The sequence below is a fragment of the Eublepharis macularius genome, chromosome 13 (assembly GCF_028583425.1).
Source record: "Eublepharis macularius isolate TG4126 chromosome 13, MPM_Emac_v1.0, whole genome shotgun sequence".
Lineage (NCBI taxonomy): Eukaryota > Metazoa > Chordata > Lepidosauria > Squamata > Eublepharidae > Eublepharis > Eublepharis macularius.
Window position 1 is genome coordinate 56,537,892 of NC_072802.1, and position 16,384 is coordinate 56,554,275.

Here is a 16,384-nt window from a genome sequence, read left to right on the forward strand (position 1 = left end):
TTAAAAAAAATTATTTTCTCCCTTCCAAAGTACAAGGAGGCAAAGCATTATGACACATTACACCAGCAGTCCCCCACACAGAAAAATTAAAACAAAACTCATTTAACATCAGAGAATCACAAAACACGATTCCTGTCAAAAACACTTTATTTCTTGAACAGCTTTAGGTTACACAGCAGGGGGGAACACCAAAGGGCATGGCAGCACTATCTTACACAAAAATAACACAACTCACTTAACATCAGAGAATCACAAAGCACAATTCCTGTCAAAAACACTTTATTTCTTGAACAGCTTTAGGCTACACAGCAGGGGGGGAACACCAAAGGGCACGGAAGCAGTATCTTACACAAAAATAACACAACTCACTTCACATTAAAGAATCACCCCAAAAAATTGCTGTCAAAAGCACTTTATTTCTGTAACTGCTTTAGGTTACACAGTAGGAAGGCACCACAGAGCAGGAAAGCAGTGTACTACGCAAAAATAACACAACTCACTTCACATCAGAGAATCACACAAACACAATTGCTGTCAAAAACGGTGAAGTGGGTTGTATTATTTTTTGTAGTACATTGCTATCATGCCCTGTTGTGCCCTCCTACTGTGTAACCTAAAGCTGTTCAAGAAATAAAGTGTTTTTGCCAGGAATTGTGTTTTTGTGATTCTCTGATGTTAAGTGAGTTGTGTTATTTTTGTGTAAGATAGTGCTGCCATGCCCTTTGGTGTTCCCCCCTGCTGTGTAGCCTAAAGCTGTTCAAGAAATAAAGTGTTTTTGACAGGAATTGTGCTTTGTGATTCTCTGATGTTAAGTGAGTTGTGTTATTTTTGTGTAAGATAGTGCTGCCATGCCCTTTGGTGTTCCCCCCTGCTGTGTAACCTAAAGCTGTTCAAGAAATAAAGTGTTTTTGACAGGAATCATGCTTTGTGATTCTCTGATGTTAAGTGAGTTTTGTTTTAATTTTTCTGTGTGGGGGACTGCTGGTGTAATGTGTCATAATGCTTTGCCTTCTTGTACTTTGGAAGGGAGAAAATAATTTTTTTAAAACTTTATTTTGTGTTGTTCTTGTTTTATTCTTTGTTGTGCAGTTGGTTCCCATCATAGGGAACAATGGGGCTGGCTGGCCAGCCATCTCTGTAGGTGGTGGGGGAATTTGAGGGAGGGTGTCTGTGGTTCAGGTGCTCTTTCACAGGGACCAGCTGGCACTCAGAAGTGTGCCCACCATTGTGGCACCCCTGGGCTGTGCAGAATTGCCCAGGGAAAGAGAGTTTAGAAGTTCCCAGCATAGGGAACAAAGGGAGAGGGCTGGCCTTTGCCAGCCTGTTCCTGGGGTTATGGGTGTGGGGCAGGTGGGGGTGGATTTGGGTCTGTGAGGGGCTAATGTGGGGATTTGGGTCTGTGTGTGGCAGCTGGGGGGGAATTGGGTTTGTGTGGGGCTGTAAGGGGTGGACTTTAGGGGCTGAGAGGACCTACTTGGGGAGGCCATGAAATGCCCCCCCAAGTGGGAGCAGTCTGAGCCTTGGTGGGGGGTGGGAGGAAGGGTGGGAGAAGGGCCCCAGAGGGCTGGGGGGCATTTTGCATGCAAAATGCCACCCCTGGCAACACAAGCCTCCCCCAGCTGTCAGTGGTAGAGATGAGAGCAGAGCACCTACTTGGGGAGGCCATGAAATGCCCCCCCCCAAGTGGGAGCAGGCTGAGCCTTGGTGGGGGGTGGGAGGAGGGGTGGGAGAAGGGCCCCAGAGGGTTGGGGGGCATTTTGCATGCAAAATGCCACCCCTGGCAACACAAGCCTCCCCCAGCTGTCAGTGGTAGAGATTAGAGCACCTACTTGGGGAGGCCATGAAATGGCCCCCCCAAGTGGGAGCAGGCTGAGCCTTGGTGGGGGGTGGGAGGAGGGGTGGGAGAAGGGCCCCTGAGGGCTGGGGGGCATTTTGCATGCAAAATGCCACCCCTGGCAAAGGAAGCCTGCCTCTTCATTTTTCCCCATAGGAAATAATGAAGAAAGATCAGCAGCAGCATGCTAACAATATGCTGCTCCTTTGCTTTCTTATGGGGAGGATGGGGGGACCTGCTTTGGGGGGCCATAACATGGCCCCCCAAAGTCCAATCTGTCTGAAACTTGGGTGGTTGTTAGAGAAGGGTTAGAGGAAGGTCCCCACCAATTTTGGGCTTATTTGGTGGGAAAATGCCTCCTCCAGGCGTCCTGAAAGACGGAGGCATTTTCCCAACAAAAAAACCCGAAAGAATCCCGAAAGAATGCCGAAATAATGCCGAATCCCGAATCCCGAAAGAGATTCTTGTTTCGGCTTTCGGCTAATGACGGTAGAGAATCTTGTTTCGGGTAATCCCGAAACAAGAAAGCCGAAAGTTTTTTCCTTGCACACCCCTAGTTAAGAGCACAGGACTCTATTCTGGAGAACCGGGTTTGATTCCCCACTCCTCTGCTTGAAGCCAGCTGGGTGACCTTGGGTCAGTCACAGCTTCTAGGAGCTGTCTTAGCCCCACCCACCTCATAGGGTGTTTTGTTGTGGGGATAATAATAACATACTTTGTAAACTGCTCTGAGTGGGTGTTAAGTCATCCTGATATTATTATCAGTCCCATATTATTATTATTAATAATAATAATAATATTTTTAAAATTATGCCTTTGCATCAGTTCTGAATAAATGGTACATTTGTAGATGAAGTTGAAATGCTGCTAACTCGAGAAGCCACAAAATTCTTTGGTGAAGTTGGCATTGACATGCCAGCACAGGACCACCCTGTAGGTATACTATATAGTTTCCCATTCTTGTGTAAATTCACACAGATTAACCAGAAATCAAAGGACACAATGGAAGCAACCTTGTCTTATATGCATTGCACCATCCTCCTACTGCTCCTCTCTTACTCTTCTGCTGTAGCAAGAAAAATTAATCTGCAGGTTTAAAAGGAATTTGAACATTTTTTTTACTTTTCTTTAAAAAAAATCAGTTACCACACAAAACCAGGGTGGATATTAATTTCTATATTATTCTCCCAAATAGAAGCTTTCCTATCAAAAGTCTTTGACTTTTAGAAACATGGTAAGGATTCCTTAGTCTGAGCAGGATCTGTGCAAGCAAAGATGCCTTCTGGTATCAAGAGGACGTCAGGGAAGTTCTCCAGTTCATACTGAGATATTATCTGAGAGTGGAGACAGGATGTCACACCAAGTATCTTCCCTGGTTCCAAATCTGTCATAGAATGCTAGTTAACTATCACAGGTGTCTAGGCAAAGGATAAGAGCACATAATGGTGAAGTGCAAATTCTACAGTGAAATGTTACCCGAGTCAAAAACTTGAGCTAAGAGAAGGAAGGGAAGCCTTTGTGTTTGTTAGGATTCTAGCTTGTTTCAAAAAGCATTTCCTGTGAATCTTGTGAAACATTTGACAGATGATGTTCTCCCCTGTCCATATAGGGACAATCTCTTGCCAGAGGCTTCATTCATGTGGTTAAGCCCTGCATTATCATCTTTTCACTTCTATGGAACTTTGAATACCCAGGGAGGGGTGATAATCTGGAGAGCCAGTGTGGTGTAGTGGTTAATGTGTTGGACCAGAATCGGGGAGATCCAGGTTCAAATACTCACTGTGCCATGGAAGCTCAGTGGGTGACTTGGGCTAGTCACACACTCTCAGCCTTACCTACCTCACAGGGTTGTAGTGAGAATAAAATGGAGGAGAGGAGAATTATATAGGCCACCTTGGTCCCCACTGGGGAGATAGGCGGAATATATGTGACATAAAATTTAAAAAATAATAATGTCAGGTTTAAGTGAGCTGTGCAATCAGATGCTACAGCCATGCCAAAAAAAGTCTGGCTCCAGTGTATGAGAATGGTCATAGTACAAGATATAAGCCTGAAGAGGGGGAATAGTGTAAAGGTTAAGCAATCCGCTGCGAATCTCAGTAAGAAAGGCTGTCTATAAATAAATAAATAGAATAGTCTGAAAAGAGGGGAGTGCTGGTTATTGGAGGGAAGTGTGGAGTGTCTGCAGGGGCTCACATGTGAAGTGTGTTCTTTCTGTATAATGGGTTTTATTTTGTTGTTTTTTTAACAAATGGCTGTCTATACAATAGTTTCCAAAACACCTGACCTGATATGGGATCTGTTCTTCTGCCTTTGGCCTGCAGGGGGAGATGTTGGTCCACTTTCCTCGCATATGTTGGAATTAAATTATCTTAGAGAGCCTTGGCTCAGGCTACACCAGTTTGATGAAGTGAAGCTGGAAAGAGTTCAGAAAAAAGTCCTTCTTGCTCATTCAGGCACAGAGCCTACCCCCTGCCTGCCCCCTTCAAGTGGCACCTAGCCAACTCCAGCTCTTTTCTGTGCCTGTCTCACTCACTTTCTGCCCAATTTATCTACTGTGCTCCTAGCTTTCATAAGCTGTCATGTTATTTTTCTTTGGGGATGATTTCCACTTCTTTTAGCTGGAATGCTTTGAATATTTTCATAGCATATATACAGACCACTGTGTATACAGACCACTGTGTATTCCAAATGTACATTTGCAAGTTCTGTGCATCAAGTATGTGATTCTGATCCCCCCATTCTTGCACTGGTTGTACAGATATGTATCATGTGCATTGTGCTAGAGTGTGTGGCTGAAGCAGATTGAAGATACCTTCACTATCTAGGAAGGGTAGCAATTTTGTGTAGAGAAACCAGTTCCACCACATATAGGATGTATATTTGTCATCATCCTGAGGGTTACTTGCAAAAAATACGTTTGTCTTAGGATAAAATTCTGAAATATGAGGTAGTTCTTTTTCCCAAACGTGTATTTATCTTGTTAGGCTAAGGAAAGCTCATATCGGGTATTTGCAGTGGGTAACTCGTGGGTGCGTTGGAATTAAATGCTCTCCCTTCCCCCAGCCAAAAACTCCACACAGCCCTGAGTGGGATTTTAGTCTCATAAGCACCAACTACCTCTGAGAGACATTAAATAATATTCACTAGAGGAAAAAAGCCTGCTGGAGGTGTTGAAGAGGAGAATTGAGGGGACAGGGTGGACAGGGTGGGGAGTCAGTTTGGTGCAGTGGTTAAGATCAGCAGGACTCTCATCTGGAAAGCTGGGTGTGCTTCCTCACTCCTCCACCTGAAGCCGGCTGGGTGACTTTGGGTCAGTTGCAGCTTCTCAGTGCTCTCTCAGCCTTCCTACCTTGCAGGGGGATTGTTGTGAGGATGAGGTTCACTGTTTGTAAACTGCTCTGAGTTTGGCATTAACTTGTATATAAATCGAATGTTGTTGTTGTAGGCAATCCTACCACATCTTGCCAACAATTCTTCCTTACAGATTCTTCCTCCTCTCGATTAACATAAGACATCAAGAACATGTTTGCTGAATTTTGTATTTTCCATTCAGTCTGTCCCACTGTGTCTTATATTTCTGCTACAAGCAATCCTACCTCTTTTTCTTTTTAAAATTACCCTTCACGCAAATTGTTTCTTTGGTTGTCTTTTCATTGGAGGTACTGTATCTAGCAATCCAAGTCTGTCAAAATGAATTTGCATGAGAGGAACTTCCTTAAGTTCCTGGTGCTTTTAAGAAAGGCAAGCAAAAGTTCCAGTTAGATAACTTTTGCCTCAAATTTAAACTCTTTTTGGTTTTCGCCATGGCCTGGGCCCTGTTTCTCCTCACACTTGTCAGTTATTGCTCAGGTAAGGATATGAGGGAGCTAACTATACAAGCCACCAAAAATCTGTTTGTACTTTGTATTATCATAAAGAGTGTAATTTGTTCATTATATGAAAACATGGAAAATATAATAATGGTGTGCTGTTTTCATTTATTTGAAGGTGTCACTTCGCGGCCCCCTTGGACTCAGCCCACCGCAGAGTCTGTGGCCCCGGGACAAACATCTAAAATATCCTGTACTGTCAATAATGATGGTAACACCATTCAATGGTATCAACAGAGAGCGGGGCAGACCCCTCACTTTGTACATTGTACGGGCTGTAGCAGCAGGGGAGAAGGGATCCCAACTCGATTCGCAGCATCCACTTCTGGAAACGTTGGCTATTTAACCATTACCAGTGTCCAGGCTGAAGACGAGGCAGATTATTACTGTGGCAAGTGGTCTAGCACTGACAGCATGTTTCACGGTGGTAAAGTTTGAGAGGGAACTGAGACAAAAACCTTGAGTCTTCCTTTCTAGATTGGGGAACTAAGAATAATTACAGAGTTTAATTTGATCCGTGCCTGCACTGGTTTAAATTACATTACTTCAGAGTGTAAGGTACTTCACAAATTACAATACATATACTTGTACATGGGGCCCACATTTCTTGTTCACACCTTGTTCGCATCTTGTTCACACACATGTGCTGTGCCAAAATCATGTAGGTGAAGACTAGGACCAGAATGCTTAGAGAAGGTCATCATAGTCAGTACAGTTGTCAACTCCAGTTGGGAAATTCCTGGAGATTTGGGGTGGAGCTTGGGGTTTGGTGGGGTTTGGGAAGGAGAGGACTTTCACAAGATATAATGCCATAGAGTCCCCCCTCAAAAGCTGCCATGTCTTGAAGAAGACTGATCTCCATAGTCTGGAGATCACCTGTAATTCTGGGAGAACTCCAGGCCCCACCTGGAAGTTGGCAGCACTACCCATTAATGAGGGGACTTACTATTTGCCATGTGGGGAGAAATCTCTGTGTGGAAGTTGCATACAAATAACTTGTGGAAATGTCCTCTGACTCAACGTTTCATAGAGTTTAGCACCCCGGATCGATGGGGGGCAGGGGGGGTAGTCTGCCCCCGGCACCGCCAGGGAGGGGGCACTGGGAGCAGCTGCCAGCTGCCAGAGTGTGCAGGCAGCAGCATGGGCAGCCTCGCAGCCCCCCGCGCTGCCTTTCGCCTGCCCCGCGGGATGGGGTGGCCGGCTTGCCACGCACCCCCTGTCCTGCAGGGCAGGCAAAGGGCAGTGCGGCCGCCCACACCATTCACCTGCCCCGCAGGAGAGGGGGCAGCCGGCCACCCCCTGTCCTGTGGGGCAGGCGAATGGCGCGGGCAGCCTCGCAGCCCCCCCCTGCACTGCCTTTTGCCTGCCCTGCAGGACAGGGGGCGCGCGGCAAGCCGGCCACCCCCTGTCCTGTCGGGCAGGCGAAAAGGAGCGCGGGGGGCTACCCACGCCATTCGCCTGCGGGGAGGCGAATGGCGGGGGCGGCATCCCAGCCCCGCACACTGCCTCCGCTGCCCTGCGTGATGTCACCAAAATGATGTCATCACGCTGCGCCAGGAGCGCACCAGCAAGGCCAGACTAGGGTTGCCCCAGGCACCGGCAACCCTAGATCCGGCCCTGCCCCGAGCCACATAACCACCAGATAATTCTCACTTTGGACCAGTTTGAACCCAAGCCCATTCCTCTTAAAAATCCTCTTAAGGTATCAAATATACGTTGGCTTCCATAGAATTTCACGTTTCTTTGTGGGAAAGGGAAGTTCTACCAAATCTGATGAATATGAGGAACATTGGCATGAAGGAGCCATTTTCCAAACCAGACATTTTTTAAAAAAATGTTGGAGAACTCTTGTCTCCAATTCCAGAACTCTTTTGCCTCAGAAATTAAAAATGGTTTTTACTTCACCATATTGAGATCCTGTTTCTCCTCACACAGTTCAATTCCTAAGTGTGGATTGACTAAATAGGCTCATTGCTATTGGCCAACAGCGGGACATGGATTGTGAGAGCATATCACAAAAATATGAGGTAGGGCTTACGCCTTCCCAACCTGACATGACCCCAAGGAACACAGATCCAGAAGAGTTAGCCGTGTTAGTCTGTAGTTGCAAAATAGTAAAAAGTCCAGTAGCACATTTAAGACTAATCAACTTTATTGTAGCGTAAGCTTTCAAGAACCACAACTCTCTTTGTCAGATGCAGAAACACAGTTTGCCTGTTGAGGAAACTTATATGTGCTCCATCAGTGCTGGGGGGGTGGGGGAGCAAATGCAGCCCACCCTAAATGACCTCTGGCTCTGGCTGCCCGCCCTCTTTGGGAGGCAGGACGGAAGCCTTTACACCAAACAGAGGATACAAGCCAAGCCTTTGCAAAGCCTCTGTGTTGCAAAGAAAATGGGTTGCCTATGGCAAAAGAGGAATACAATACAACAAAACGTGTCTGGTTTTTTGGCTCCCAACCATTTTCTGCCTTACAGAGAGAACATGTAAATCCTTTGCCTCTTTCTCTGAAGGAGTCAGATGTATGGCAGGTATCTAGGCAGAAAGGGTGAGGCCGAAATATTTCTACCTCTTACTCCCCACACCAGTCCTTGCTTTCCAGCTAACACACAAAAGCTGACATAATTCAGGATCCATGTTTATACTGAACGGGAGCCATGCCCTTATCAAGTAAATGAATCAGTGATTGAAAGAAACACTGTGCAGCTAAGCATACATCTGGGATGAAACTGTGCGACGCAGGTCAAGACAAGGAACCCTTCTTTTTTTAAAAAAATCTCCACACAAATTTGATTTCCAGTCATTGACCCAGCTGGAGGATGGCATCGCCTAACTGCAGGTGTGCCATTTTTCACATCCATTGGTTGTGAGCAAATTTGCATGACAAAGCTCCTGGGGGTTTTAAGGAAGAAGAGGGAAGGCCTCAGATTCACTTTTGCCTCAGAGAGATCATTTTGATGTGCACCATGGCCCTGGCCCTGCTTCTCCTTGCGATCTTCAGTTACAGCTCAGGTAAGGCTGTGAGAACTTTACACAAGCCACTCAATTCTGCTGTGGTATTTATAAGCAGAGAAAATATACCAAGCTCTAGGCTTCCTGTTTTTCCCCACTATATTTTCTTTTGGTAAAGGTGTCCGTTCACGGCCCCCTTGGACTCAGCCTGCCTCAGCGTCTGTGGCCCCAGGACAAACCACAAAACTCTCCTGCACTCTCAACAATGATGGCAACACCATTTCCTGGTATCAGCAGAGACCCGGACAAGCCCCTCAATTAATCCTCTTTGATGCCAGCAGCAGGGGAGAAGGGATCCCAGATCGGTTCACTGGTTCCTGGTCTGGGAACATGGGCTATTTAACCATCACCAACATCCAGGCTGAAGATGAGGCGAATTATTACTGTGGCAAGTGGTCTAGCTCTGACAGCATGTTTCACGGTGGTAAAGTCTGATGAGGAACTGAGACAAAAACCTTCCCTCATCCTGCCCAGAGGGCTTCATGGAATCTGCGCCTGGTTTTGTTGAAATTAAACAGTTGCAGAGTGCAGGGTATCCATTAATATGCCTCCTTTTTAGGCATGGAGGGCTTTGGGGTTAGAATAGGTGGGCAAAGGGAGTGCTTAACTATTATCGATACTCACAACATGTACTTCAGCTGCTCCACCATGTACTTCTTCATCTAGACACGCATGGATAAGTGCTAGGTTCTCTACCAGAATAACAAAAATGCAGAAACTGTTTTCTTCTCTAAATGGTTTCCTTTTTTTTTTAATACTTAACATGCAATGATATTCATCCTCCCAGGCACCTTTCCTTTGTATCTTTAAACTAAAAGAATCGGTTGCACTGTAATCACTAATGTTTCATCTGCTGTTAGATATTATAATCACGTTACACTATCCCTTATCTTGTAGACTATACTAGTGTTAATGTATGCTGATTCACAATATTGTATTTTATAGCAGCCTTGTATTTGTAATGTAATGTTTATAAAATAAAAATTATATATATATATATATATAAAAAAAGAATAACAAAAATGCAAAACATACGTACCGGATGAGGGATATATTTCTGGGTAGCAAATTGCAATTGGGTGTGAATAAGATCTTGTGTGATACAGGTGCATGGGAAGCTAAATATGAGAAGTCAGTGTGATGTAGCAGGAAAAAAGGTGAACACAATCTTGGGGTGTATCAACAAAGGTATAACATCCAAATCACAGGATGGCATTGTCCTACTGTAGACCGTGTTGATTAGGCCCCACCTGGAGTATTGCACGCAGTTCTGAGGCCTCACTTCAAAAAGGATGTAGACAAATGGGAACAGGTATAGAGGAGAGCAATGAAGATGATCAGGAGCCTGGAGACCAAGCCCTGCGAAGAAAGACTGAGGGACCTGGGAATGTTCAGTTTGGGGAAGAGGAGGTTGAGGAGAGTCACGATAACTCTCTTTAAGTTTTTTAAAAGGCTATCACTTATGGGAGGGGAGGGAGCTGTCCTGTTGGCAACAGAAGATAGGACTTGAAACAATGGTTTAAACTACAGGATGGAAGGTACTCGCTGGACATTAGGAAAAACTTCACATTAAGAGTAATTCAACAGCGGAATTGGCTGCCTAGGTGGGTGGTGGGTTCTCCCTCATGGGCAGTCTTCAAAGAACAGCTGACAAATACTTGTTGGGCAGGGGGGTTGGACTAGATGGTCTGTAAGGTCCCTTCCAACTCTGTGATTCTATGACTTACAGAGGCAGCATATGTGTATTTGTGGGGGCGGGAGGATTAAAAAGCCGGCATAGAAATATTACAGAGGAGATTTTCTGGTTAGGGGAGAGTTATGTGCCCTCTCACACCCATTGTTTCCCCCTGGAAATGCCCCACATGCATGTGAGCCAGTATGGTGAAGTGGTTAGAGTATCAGACTAGGATCTGGAAGATCGAGGTCCGTATCCCCACTCTGCCATGGAAGCTTATTGGGTAACCTTGGGCCAGTCACACTCTCAGCCTAATCTTTCTCCCATGGTGGTTGTGAGCAGGGCTTTTTTTCTGGGAAAAAAGGTGGTGGAACTCAGTGGGTTGCCCTTGGAGAAAATGGTCACATGGCTGGTGGCCCCACCCCCTGCTCTCCAGACAGAGGGGAGTTTAGATTGCCCTCCACGCCGCCGAGCAGTGCGGAGGGCAATCTCAACTCCCCTCTGTCTAGAGATCAGGGGGCGTGGCCACCAGCCATGTGACCATTTTCAAGAGGTTCCGGAACTAAACTCCCCTCTGTCTGGAGATCAGGGGGCGGGGCCACCAACCATGTGACCATTTTCAAGAGGTTCCGGAACTCCATTCCCCCGCGTTCCCCTGAAAAAAAGCCCTGGTTGTGAGGATAAAATGGAGGCCAGGAGAATTATGTAAACCATCTTTGGTCCTCATTGGGGAGAAAGGTGGGGTCATAAATGAAGTAAATAAATAAATTTCTAAAGTTACAAGGCATAGTCAGGGTGAGGAAGCACATATGTGCCTCATGAGTATGAACCTTTCCTAAGACATTGTTTTCACAAGTGACACTGAGAAGAACAAAGTTGCCAGAAGTGAAAATAAGGACATGTCCCTACAATGCTGCTTGCCATAGTGACTTCTCTACACCGCTGGAGTCATGCAAAGCTGCTTCCTCCACATTGGTTAGATGGATCGACTGCTGTAGAGCTTGGTTGAATGCCAACTTCTCAGATAATTGTTTATCAGTTATGCCGGGAAGAAGAAACAAAAAAGGAAACACTGGATGTGGTATTTTCAATTTTTGCATCTTTTCCCCAGCATGTTAGGGACACAATCTGATATCAGCAAGCCACATTCTGCGCCCAGTGAAGTCAGCTAAGCATCCGACAGACATCCTTCAGGATGCAGACACAGAGGCTCGACCCCATGCCTGGAAAGATGGGTTTTTCTCCTCTCTTTCTCCACCCCCAGTTAACATCCAGCTTGGAGAACTCCAAGGATTCCCAATGATTTGTGCTATTTGAACTGTTCTTAATAGAAGGAATTTAGGTTAAAGGGTATGGAAAGGTGCACATGATCTTGTGCGCAACTTGCTCTTACTTCTTTGGCCTGCAGGGGGAGATGTTGGTCGACCTTTCTCTCCATTTTAGACCTCAATTATTGAGCCAAGCTACAAGTGACAAATGACACTTGCCTGGCAAGTGAACAGACTCACGTGTATCCCTCCCTGTTCACTTGCCATTCACTTGCTCTCCACTTGATCAAGTGGAGCACAAGTGAATGGCAAGTGAAAAGGGAGGAATACACGTGAGTCTGTTCACTTGCCAGGCAAGCGTCACTTGTAGCTTGGCCCATAGTTATTGCTCCTACCGGACTTGTCACAAGATATTGTTCAGTAAAGACATGCATTATTTTCTGGTTCTTCCTGCTCACTCAGGCACAGAGACCAAGCCCCCTCAATCCTAGGCAATTGCGCACCTGATTGAGCTGAGCTCTGTCCCCATAAACCCACTCCAATCTCATTCATCCTTCTTTCACCCAGTTTACACTCCCTGTACCCAGTTTTCCTCACTCTGATATGGCAACAGAAGGGGCATGCAGTTTGTTTTGCAGTTAAACCCTCCATTGCAGATTCATGATTCTCTAGGCTGGTAGAGCTGCCAGTCAACATGAAAGAGTGACCCTAGAGAGTCCAGTTTGCTTGCCTACCAGAAGACAGGAAATTTGATTTGGCTTCGTTCCTGTTTGAGGTTAATGAAAAGGGTTTGTTTGGACTGGATTTTGATTACTCACTTTCCAAATTCATACCCCTGGCTCTGTGTAGTTATTAGTATCAATACCTATAAGGCTGGGGTACAGGGCCAATGAATGTAATTCTGCCCCTGTATATACACAGTTATACACAGACATATAATCTGTACAAGGATTGAATGTGGTGGTAGTGGTGTGAAGGCACATCCTGAAAAAAAATGCCTCAGGACGCATGCATATAGAATATCCTTCCACCACATATAGAATGTACACCTGTAGTTACCTGAGGCTGCTAGTGAAAACGCTTTTTAAAAAGAGAGAAAACAATACACATATTTTAAACTTGTATTGGCCTTATTATGGTAGTGAGAAGGCAGGTGGAGCAAATCAGAGGGTGGGAGCAGACAATTAATCCTCCCCTAATCCTCCATTCTACCCTTCCCCCATTAAAATCCCACACATTCCCAAGTGGGGATTGAATCCTACTGAACAGGAAATAAGCCTGGCCACAAGATATAATGGCTTGTAGACAGGGGTGCATTGAGATGGTTGAACTGCCCAGGAAAAAGGAGATGTCGCCCCTCCCCTGCACACCCCAATCCCTGGCCATAGACCCAAAGGAGGAGAGCTAGTTGATGGCAAAGATGACTGCACGGACGACCCAACCAAGGGTCAGCCCTGCTTTGTGTGAGAACAGCCTGGCTGAAAAGAGAGTCTTGCCTCTTTTATGGGTGGCCTGGACATGCAGTCCTGCAGTGGGCACTCCCCGGTGGGGGTGGGGGATCCCTGCTCCAACCCTCTGTCCCCTGGCACCACTCACCTGGCCAGCAGGGGGAAAAGACAGGGAGACACGTCTCCTAGGCGCACTCTTGGGGCAGTGCAACATCAGTCCTGGGAGTGATGTCATCGTGCTGCCTTGGGAATGCTCCCATGCTCTGCAGTGGGCCAATTTGGACCCCAAATCTGGCCTGTTTGGAGCCTAAGTTGGCCCGCTGCAAAGTGCAGGAGCATTCCAGGGCCCTGTGTGATGACGGCACGCCAGTAGTGATGTCATCACGCTGCCCCAGGAGTGCACGCATGCCTCCTCCTTGGTGGGAGGAGGTAACCTGGAAACCCCAGCACCTCACCAGTAGGGGTTGCCAGCCTCCAGGTGGTGGCTGGAGATCTCCTGGAATTACAATGGATCTCCAGGCAACAGAGATCAGTTCCCCTGGAGAAAGTGGCTGCTGTTCGGGATGATCTCTATTTCATTATACCCTGCTAAGGTCCCTCCCTCCTCAAACCCTGCCCTTTCCAGGCTCCACCTCCCCCCCCCAAATCTCCAGGAATTTCACAACTTGGAGCTGGCAACCCGACTCACCAGCCATTGGCCCACCAGGAATTTCCCCGTGGCATCTGGCACTGCATGCAAGGAAGGTTTTAGGGGAGAATCCCACCCCAACTCCTGCCCTCTGATTCTCTCCTCCAAACTCCTCCCCTTGTCAATTGCCAGCCACTAGACTGTAAATACATTGCAAGTTTCACCTTCAACTGCTCCTGATAGTTTTTAGTGCTGTGACTTGTACTATTGCAGAATCTTTTTCATTCTGGACTAAACCACGAAATCTCTCTCTGAAAAAGAAATGCCCTTCATGCAAAAATGTTCTAGTTTTATTGTCCTGTCTGAAGCACCCCATCTCATCTTTGGAGGTGTGCCTTTCTAAAAAAAGCCACCATATATGAACAAATTTGCATGACAGATGATACTTCAACTCTTGTGGGTTTTAAGAATGAAAGTGGACGGCCTCACTAGATACTCCTTGAGCTGAAGAGAGACCTTGTTTCACCATGGTCTGGTTCCTGCACCTCCTCACACTCCTCAGTTACCACTCAGGTAAAGGTGTAGGATACTACTTTACATAGTTCAACAACAGAGTTATCCATATTTTGTATACATCATAAAAACATAATTCTGAAAGCATGGAAAATATAGTAACATTGTTCTCTTTTCTTGTTAAGGTGTGAGTTCACAACCACCCTGGATTCAACCAGCCTCGCAATCTGCAGCCTTGGGACAGACAGCAAAACTCTCCTGCACGGCATACAGTGATTCATATGCTGTATTCTGGTACCAACAGAAACCCAGACAGGCTACCCGCTATGTCCATTATGCAGGAGGCAGCAGAGGACAGGGGATCCCGGATCGATTCACAGCCTCTGCCTCTGGGAACATTTTCTATTTAAGCATCACCAACATCCAGGCTGATGATGAGGCAGATTATTACTGTGCTAAATGGTACAGCAGTGGCAGCCAGATCCACATTGGTGAAAGCTAATGAGGAACTGAGGCAAAAACCTTCACTCTGCCTTTCTAGACTGGGGACTCCAAAGTCACTACAGTCATTCCTTTGATGGGCGCCTTTCCATCACACAGTTGCAGAGTGCAAAGGGCAGTTCACACATTTCGCTGTAAATCATCAGGAAGATGGAAACTGAACGATGTGACGTTGTGTGATTTGGATGCTTATGTGAATCATCTCTTAGGAGAGACTGTGGCATATTTCAGAACCAACGCACACGGCTTCTCTTGTTCATGTTTTCAACTCCAACTTTCACAAATTCTTATCTATTCAAAGCACTATATACACATGATTCATTAACCCTTACTATGCCCCTGCAAGGTAGGACAGCAGGATTATGCCCAGATGGTAGGCCAAGGATGAGAGAGAGTAGGTTGCCTAACGCCATGTCGTGAGTTCATGGTAAAGGCAACCTATGAATGAAAGAACTTCCCAATCCCAGCTTTTACCCACTGTTTGACCATTGCTAATTTTTGTGCATATTTAATTATTTCTTCATATATATCCTCCCTCCCTCCAAACAGATCTTCAAACAGATCCCCTGCCACGTCTCTGCTCCTAAACTTCCTGCTGATGGCCAGGCACAGCCTAGCAACCCTAGATGTGATGCCATAGAATCCACTTTCTGAAGCTGTCATTTTCTTAGAGGAAATGGATTTCAGTAGCCTGGAGATAACTGTAATTCTGGGGAAAATCCAGACCCTACCTGGAGGTTGGCAACCCTAGTTAAAAATCATGTTCCATACTTAGTGGCTCAAACTACATTTCCCAAGTGATAGTGCAAAAATGTAGCAATAACAATAACAACATTTGATTTATATACCGCCCTGCAGGACAACTTAACATACACTCTGAGTGGTTTACAGAGTGTCATATTATCCTCACAACAATCACCCTGTGAGGTGGGTGAAGATGAGAGAGCTCTGAGAGAGCTGTGACTGCCCAAGGTCACCCAGCTGGCTTCAAGCGGAGGAGTGAGGAATCAAATCTGGCTCTCCAGATTAGAGTCCTGCCACTCTTAACCGCTATACCAAACCAACCATTTGGTTGACACAAATATGGTTATCTTCGGGAACCAGGCAGGCAGGCAAAATGGACAAGGGCTGGTATACAGAACAACCAGGAAATACATCTTTTGCAAGATAATAATTACTTTCTAGTTGGGTGCATGGTAGACCGGGGGGGGGGAGGGGGCGGTTGTAGGGAGAAGCACAGGCAAACTATGGGCAAGCACAGGCAAACCAATTTAGAACAATTCTGAGCTTTCAAAAATATTTTTCCTATAGTTTATGGGTGCTTCTCACAATTTGTGATCAAATTATCATTGGAACAGAGGACTGATTGCCTCCTGTCATTTTTTTGGAATTGTTGTTCTGGACAAGATGTGGTGTAGTTATGAATTCGGGCCCTAGAGGGAGCCATTGTCCTAGTGTTCTTCTGTGCTCCATAGTATGGGAAAAAGAGTTAACTTTTGCGTTGAAGACACAATTCTTTATTTAGAGACGTAGAAAACACAAATTTGATCTCTGGTCATTGGCCAGGCTAGAAGAATATGCCTTTGCCTGACTGGTGATGTGCCATTTTTTAAACCCATTGGTTCTGAACAAAT

The 16,384-nt window shown here is 45.9% G+C and overlaps 1 gene segment (V, D, J or C); it reads left to right on the plus strand.

Annotated features, from left to right (window-relative positions):
- The first annotated feature begins 8,659 nt into the window (after positions 1 to 8,659).
- Positions 8,660 to 9,152, plus strand: LOC129340995 (immunoglobulin lambda variable 3-21-like). The segment is given in 2 exon segments: positions 8,660 to 8,717; positions 8,836 to 9,152. Coding segments are annotated over 2 exon segments (372 nt in total).
- Positions 9,153 to 16,384: the final 7,232 nt, after the last annotated feature.